The sequence below is a fragment of the Lithobates pipiens genome, unplaced genomic scaffold (assembly GCF_037356315.1).
Source record: "Lithobates pipiens isolate NorthernLeopardFrog02 unplaced genomic scaffold, aLitPip1_a1.2 Scaffold_23, whole genome shotgun sequence".
NCBI classification, from domain to species: Eukaryota; Metazoa; Chordata; class Amphibia; order Anura; family Ranidae; genus Lithobates; species Lithobates pipiens.
Window position 1 is genome coordinate 190512031 of NW_027507785.1, and position 8116 is coordinate 190520146.

Consider the following 8116-nt stretch of genomic DNA (forward strand, 5'->3'; position numbering starts at 1 on the left):
TTACACAAAATTGTCAATTTATAAGATATTTATAACACATAACATGTATATAGCAAAAATTACACCCCAAAATACATTCTGCTACTCCTCCCGAGTATGGCGATACCACATGTGTATGACTTTTACACAGCCTGGCCACATAGATGGGCCAAACATTGAAGTAGTACGTTCAGGCGTTCTAGGAGCATAAATGACACATCTTATTTCATTCCTACCCATCACACTTTTGAAGGTCCTGGACCACCAGGACAGTGAAATTACCCACAAAATGACCCCATTTTGGAAAGTAAACACCCCAACGTATATTCTATGAGACATGGGCTGCAAATAGGTACTCGGGTACTCTGATGGGCTGGAGATAGGTACTCGGGTACTCAGATGGACTGTGACAGGTACTCGGGTACTCTGATGGCCTGGTGACAGGTACTCGGGTACTCTGATGGCCTGGTGACAGGTACTCGGGTACTCTGATGGCCTGGTGACAGGTACTCGGGTACACTGATGGCCTGGTGACAGGTACTCAGGTACTCTAATGGCCTGGTGACAGGTACTCGGGTACTCTGATGGCCTGGTGACAGGTACACGGGTACTCTGATGGCCTGGTGACAGGTACTCGGGTACTCTGATGGCCTGGTGACAGGTACTCGGGTACTCTGATGGCCTGGTGACAGGTACTCGGGTACTCTGATGGCCTGGTGACAAGTACTCAGGTACTCTGATGGCCTGGTGACAGGTACTCTGATGGTTTGGTGACTGGTATTTGGGTACTCTGAAGGGCGGTGACAGGTACTCAGATGAACTGTGACAGGTACTCGGGTACTCAGATGGGCTGTGACAGGTACTCGGTACTCTAATGGACTGTGACAGGTACTCGGTACTCTAATGGACTGTGACAGGTACTCGGTTCACTAATGGACTCTGACAGGTACTCGGTACTCTAATGGACTGTGACAGGTACTCGGGTACCCTGATGGGCCGTGACAGGTACTCGGGTACCCTGATGGGCCGTGACAGGTACTCGGGTACCCTGATGGGCCGTGACAGGTACTCGGGTACCCTGATGGGCCGTGACAGGTACTCGGGTACTCTGATGTGCCGTGACAGGTACTCGGGTACTCTGATGTGCCGTGACAGGTACTCGGGTACTCTGATGTGCCGTGACAGGTACTCGGGTACTCTGATGGGCCGGGACAGGTACTCGGGTACTCTGATGGGCCGGGACAGGTACTCGGGTACTCAGATGAACTGTGACTGGTACTCGGGTACTCAGATGGGCTGGGACAGGTACTCGGGTACTCAGATGGGCTGGGACAGGTACTCGGGTACTCAGATGGGCTGGGACAGGTACTCGGGTACTCTGATGGGCTGGGACAGGTACTCGGGTACTCTGATGGGCTGGGACAGGTACTCGGGTACTCTGATGGGCTGGGACAGGTACTCGGGTACTCTGATGGGCTGGGACAGGTACTCGGGTACTCTGATGGGCTGGGACAGGTACTCTGATGGGCTGAGACAGGTACTCGGGTACTCTGATGGGCTGGGACAGGTACTCGGGTACTCTGATGGGCTGGGACAGGTACTCAGGTACTCGGGTACTCTGATGGGCTGGGACAGGTACTCAAATACTCTGATGGACTGTGACAGGTACTCTGATGGACTGTGATTGACAGGTACTATGAGGGGTGGTGACAGGTCCTCTTTATTGGGGGGGGGGGCAATCAGTATGTTTGGTGTACACTGTATGCGGTAACGAGATGTTACCGCAATCTCCTCCTCACACACGATCGGTGTGTGAGGAGGAGAACCCGGTAACATCCCGTTACCGCGGTTTGTTTACATTTTAGTGATCGGCTGTGAAAGGATCACAGCCGATCACGTGGGTAAACAGCCAGCCAATGGCTGTTTACCAGTGTCGGTGACGAGCAGTGTTCCCGGGGAACACGCCGTCACCGACGTGCACGCGCAGCGCGCTCGCGATCGCGCGCATGCGCCGTGCACGTAGGGGGTGTGACCATCTGTGATCGGCCGTGACTTCATCACGGCCGATCACGTGGTAAACAGCCATAACGAATGGCTGTTCACCCCCTTCGGTGGCGAGCGGTGTCTCCGTGACACGCCGCCACCGAAGAAACAGGGATGCGCGCGCACGATCGCGCGCATCCCTGTTTAAACGGGAGGCCGTCATATGACGGCCTCCCGCCACAATAGCTGCGCCGCCTGGCCGTCATTTGACGGCCGGCGGTCAGCAACTAGTTAATTGAACAATCTTGGGTTAGAAGCTCATTGGTTCCATGCAGAAGTGATCCTGATTTTGCACTTTGCAGCTTTAGTTAAAAAAAAAAAATAAAATTGTGTACTTTACACATACCTCCCAAGTTTTGAACTTCAGAATGAGGGACACTTGAGGGAGGAATCGACCAACAGCGCGCTACGTGCACTGTTGCAAAAGTGGGCGTGGCCAAACTCTTAGTGGGAGGGGCTTAAATAGTGTGGTTTAACGAAACCCAGGTTTAATGGTACCTCTAAAATATGGTTTAATTGCTGTGCCACAAGATAGTCTCACGGACACATACAAACCCCAGCACTATTATTAGTAAGACAGACAGATGGCAGGAGAGTGCAGGGATGGTTACTTTGATCTGAATGGACGATGACAGGTTCTTTATACTGCCAGACACACCTAGGTGCCTAAATTTTCTCTCAGATCTCCTGTAGGGAGGCCCAGGCCCGTTTTTAAGGCAGGGCAAAATGGGCAGCTGCCCTGGGCCCTGTCATTGTTGTGGAACCCAAAGAAGCTGCCTCATACTTGCCAAATATCCTGGCTTAAATTCCCTTGTCCCTTGAGGTTTTAGTCCCTTGCTGTGTCCCGATATCTCAGTGTGAAGTGCTGCTACTAAAGCTCTGCCCTATTGTGGTGTACAGATGATTTACATGTAAATTACTGGAATTCATATGTAAATAGCGGTGGCATTCATATGTAAGTAGCGGCGGCCGGCAGCATTGATATGTATATAATGCCCCCTGAGGTCATATCCACAGTAATCTTTAGTAACCAAACAACAAGCAGAAATCATGTGCTGTAATCTCTAGCAACAAATCAGTGAGCCGTAATGTGTGCTGTACCTTTGGCGACCAGTCAGTGAGTGGTAATGATACACTGTAACCTCTAGCAACCAGTCAGTGAGCGATAATGATACACTGTAACCACTGGCAACCAATTGCAATAGCTGCCTGATCTGATTTTGTAAACTGAATTTGAGTCTAGCTGCTATTTATTGTATATCTCAGAGCAGGTGGAGAGTGAAACTGCATGGGGGGAGGGGCCCCAAGAAATTTTTTGCCCAGGGTCCAATCAATATTAAAGACGGCCCTGGGTAGGCCCCAGAGAATGCACTGGACAGATCCAATCTGGAGAGAGATATCTGCAATGAGAGATCTCACTAATACATACATAGAGCTCAGGGGGAGGCCAGCCTGACACATCATTCCCTCCCACCAGCACAGTGAGTAGATGAAACTAGGGTTGCCACCTTTTCTTCAAGTCAAACCCCAACACTTTAGCGGCGCACAGCAATTCTTTTTTTAAATAGTATAAACTATACATATATTTTGCTATTAAATAACATTCATATGAAGTTAATAACAAGAGTCCCCTTTACATCAGAGTCCACAGAGTTCCCCTTTTACATCTGAATCCACAGAGTTCCTCTTTAACTGTAAGGGGGGACTCTGCAGACTCTGATGTAAGTGAGAACTCTGGGGACTCTAACATAAGGGATGCTCTGGGAAACCCAGATGTAAGGGGGAACACTGAGAACTCTGCTGTACGGAGAGGACACTGATGTAAGGGAGAACACTGAGAACTCTGCTGTACAGAGAGGACCCTGATTTAAGGGGGAGCACTGAGAACTCTGATGTACGGAGAGGACCCTGATGTAAGGGAGAACACTGAGAACTCTGCTGTACGGAGAGGACACTGATGTAAGGGAGTACACTGAGAACTCTGCTGTACGGAGAGGACCCTGATTTAAGGGGGAGCACTGAGAACTCTGATGTACGGAGAGGACCCTGATGCAAGGGAGAACACTGGGGCCTCGGTTATAAAGGGGAACTCTGATGTAAGGGGTGCTCTGAGAACCCTGAATTACCTTAGTGTACTCACTAAGAGGCAGGCGAGAGAAGGAGGGAGACTTCAGTCACAGACAGGGATGGATGGTGAGCTCACTCACCCATTGAAAGTCAGCACCTCTCATTCAGATGCATCTGGAAGCCATAGTCTGGTCTGAATAATGTGTCCGGGTTTCAGGCAGTCTGAAACCTGGACGCATGATTCCAAACCCGAACTGTCCGGGTGAATCCCGGACAGGTGGCAACCCTAGATGAAACCTCACACAGCATGTAATACCCAGGAAGTGATGTCCTCAGCACTGTACATTGTGAATGCACAATCACAAACATCAGAGTTGCAGACACACAAACCTCCTCAGAAAGCAGCTGACATGCTGGGACCTGTAGTCCCTCCTGTGAATGACTCAGATACCCCACCAACCAATCAGTGCTCAACCTCCTTTCACAATACACTCAACTCACATTCACCTCCAGTGTTCTCCCTGTGCACAGTACTAACAGAAACTGCTCATGTCGAAAAGGACATAGAAGGAGGGGCAGGACTTAGATACAATATGCTAGAGGGGAGGGGCCGCTATGTTTTGTGTAAGGGAGGAATGGGGAAGTGTGGTGTGCAGGATGTGATAGGGAGGGAGAGGAGCACTCCATGTAATGAAGTACAATGGGAGCCGCTCTTTCATTACACTGGTTGTTTGACAGAGAGGGCAGGTCTGATTAGCAGTCCCACCCCATACCCGACATCACAGCTTGGATTTGACAGGTAAAATCTGTCATCGGAGCTGAACAGTGCACATCCAGCTGGCTGGCCAATCCCTGGCTGTTTACACTGCTGCAGGTCCTATCTAGCCACAAGCTGATATACTGTACAGTATAAGCAACATAATTATGTGATTATGCAGAACAATGAACCTGTACAGCGGGATAGCGGGACAAACATCTGAATGCAGGAAATTCCCGCCCAATCCGGGATGGTTGGGAGGTATGCATAACATTGTGCTTTGCCCATGAAGATCATGGTAATCAAATACATTTTTTAATATAAAAAAGAACAGTTACATAGTAAGGCCTCATGCACACAAGCTGTACAACATGAAAACTGGGTCTATTTCTTTATCCCAGAGCCACAAGTGCTGTATATGGCCCTGAACACAGACAGTCTGCATGAGCTAAAGGTCAGTACAGACACGTGTGTTTATGCAAGTACCTGTGTATAACCGCAAACAGCCGCTCACACCTATTGATTTCTATGGATGACTGTACCTAGCACCTGTGGCTCCTCAGCAGGGAAATATACCCAAAGTTTATGTTGTATACCCCAGGTGCCTACATACATGAGGCCTAAGGCTGATTTGCTAAAGTATTTGAGAATTTTCATAGTATTAATTGTTTGAAGATTCACTTCAGTTATCCAGTCATGTGAAAGCAAATCTCTGTTTACTGGCTGATCGAAAAAAAAAAAAAAATCAATGTATGGCCAGCCTTATTTATTGTGCACATGATTTAATAATTGAAGTAAATCTTCAGACATTTTATTGTGTGAACAATCTCAAATACTTTAGTAAATTAGCCTCACTGAGTCTAGGTCAGAGGCCTGTCATCTTTGTGATTGGTATCATGCCAACAAGATTATGGGATTGATTTACTAAAGGTAAATATACTGTGCACTTGCGCCAGAGCTTAGTAAATGAGGCAAAACATTGCTTTGCAAAGAATAAATCACATGCAAGGAAAATAAAAAAACTGCATTTATGTTTGTACATGATGTGATGATAAAAACCATCAGAGCTTCCCCTCAGCTCTAGAACAAATGCACCTAAAGTGTACTTGCAGTGCCCAGTATTATTGCCTTTAGTAAATCAACTTCCCTGTCATTTACATTACTTTTTTTCCTCAAGATTTGTATTTAACCACTTCCCTACCCACCCATAGACATATGACGTCCGCAGATGGGATCTCCCATCCTGGGCAGGCCTCATATGACGTCCTCGGCTTCCTGGCGGTATTGGGGGTGCACACGCCTGCCACGTCACCAAGGAGCCAATGCGCATGCCCGCTCATTACAGAACAGGACCTTGGGTCTGTGTGTGTAAACACACAGATCCATGTCCTGTCAGGGGAGAGGAGACAGATTGTGTGTTCATACAAGTATGAACACAGATCGGTTTTCTCCACAAGTCAGTCCCCTCCCCCTCCCCAGTTAAAATTACTCCCTAGCTAACATTTAACTCGTTGATCATCCCCTACTGTTAACTCTTTCCCTGCCAGTGACATTTATACAGTAACCAGTGCATTTTTATGGCACTGATCGCTGTATAAATGTGGTTCCAAAATAGTGTCAAAAGTGTCCGATATGTCTGCCGCAATGTCAAAGCCATGATAACAATTGCAGATCGCCGCCATTACTAGTTAAAAAAAAGTAATAATAATAAAAATGCCATAAATCTATCCCCTCTTTTGTAGGTGCTATAACTTTTGCATAAAACCAATCAATATATGCTTATTGCTATTTTTTTTTACCAAAAATATGTAGAAGAATACATATCGACCTAAACTGAGAAGAAGAAGAAACAAAGAAATATTTTTTTTTTGTTTGTTTTTGTTATGGGATTTTTTATATAGTAAAAAGTAAAAAAATATTGCGTTTTTTTTTTCAAACTGTCGCTCTTCTTTTGTTTATAGCAAAAAAAATTATTAAAAAAATTCATATAGGTACAGTATTGCATCACTGCGCAATTGTCATTCAAAATGTTACAGCACTGAAAATTGGCCTGGGAAGGAAGGGGGAGAAAAGTGGTTAAAAAGTAATATTTTCAAGGTCAATAGTTTGGAAAGATTTGTGTTCTATAAGTAGCCTTATTTACAGAGTTATAATTCACAGTACACATGCATCATGTTTTGGGATTTTCTATTACATAAATACAACTTCAAGTGTAGCCTAATCTTTGTTGTTTTTTTTTAACAGAAGAATCTGTGGTGTGAAGATAAGATGTCACTCACATAAATTTAGAAAATGTTACCATGTGAACAAAGCATTTGTTGGAAAAGAGTCTTGGAGTTTTTGAGCTGAAGGATGGACTTTTATATGATATGTACAATGATGGATGAAGAAATTACTGCACAAATTAGTTATGTCATTAAACAGATTTGTTTACATGTTTTGATTTCACTGTGTGGATTAAGTTTGAGTGGAAACAAATGAATAAAGCATTGTGCAGTGACCTATATTTACAGTCATGCAAAAATTCAAAAAAGTCATTAAAGTCTGGTATTGGTTTTATAAAGTCATGCAGATGGAAACCCCACTCCTTGCACATTTATTAAAGCTATTCCTTACTGTTCATTTCTATTGGGTGAGTGCGTTTTTTTTGATAAGGTTACACTTAAAGGATTTCTGTATTATACATAAGTCCTCTGATGTATAGAACATGCTGTATGCAACTTATAAGACTGCTAACAGATTCGTTACAAGACAGCCAACCCTACTATACATGGCCTTTGGTGTTTGGCAGCCTTGATGCTCTAAAACCAAAAAATAAAAAGATTTATTCCTGTAGAAGGATTCTAGCTTGATTTTTTTTTTTTCTTTCCATATTTTTTCTCTTGTTAAATTTATTTAGTTTTTGCAAAGGAAAATAAAATAATATAATGCATGGATACATAGCTTACATTCAAAATGCTTTACAATATAATGGTATGTATAGAACCATCTTACAAATGTGTTTATTTTATGTACTTTGTAAATAATAGGCGTATGAATAAAGATGATAATCAAGTAGTCAAACTGAATAGAATTATCTAGATGTAAGGTAAGCAGTGTAAGAAGGAAGGCTAAAGAATAAATATCCTTATTTTATACAAAAAAGAAAATAACAGAAGGGGGGAAAAAAAGATAGAAAAGATAGAAGGAAGGAGTTGCCCAGGGTGTTGTCCTGGCTCAAGGTGGATATACATGATTAATTGGTGAATATACCGTATAACCTAGTGTGGT

The 8116-nt window shown here is 44.7% G+C and overlaps 1 protein-coding gene across 4 annotated transcripts in view; it reads left to right on the forward strand.

The window, feature by feature from the left end:
• The window catches only part of LOC143928076 (coagulation factor XIII B chain-like), a 1173165-nt gene extending 1165697 nt beyond the window's left edge, over positions 1–7468 (forward strand). For all 4 annotated transcript variants that reach the window (XM_077452688.1, XM_077452689.1, XM_077452690.1 and 1 more), the window contains one exon: positions 7091–7468. In XM_077452688.1, the coding sequence (XP_077308814.1) occupies positions 7091–7107 (17 nt within the window). In that variant the 3' untranslated portion in view covers positions 7108–7468. The remainder of the gene's footprint in view (positions 1–7090) is intronic.
• The last annotated feature ends 648 nt before the right edge of the window (positions 7469–8116 follow it).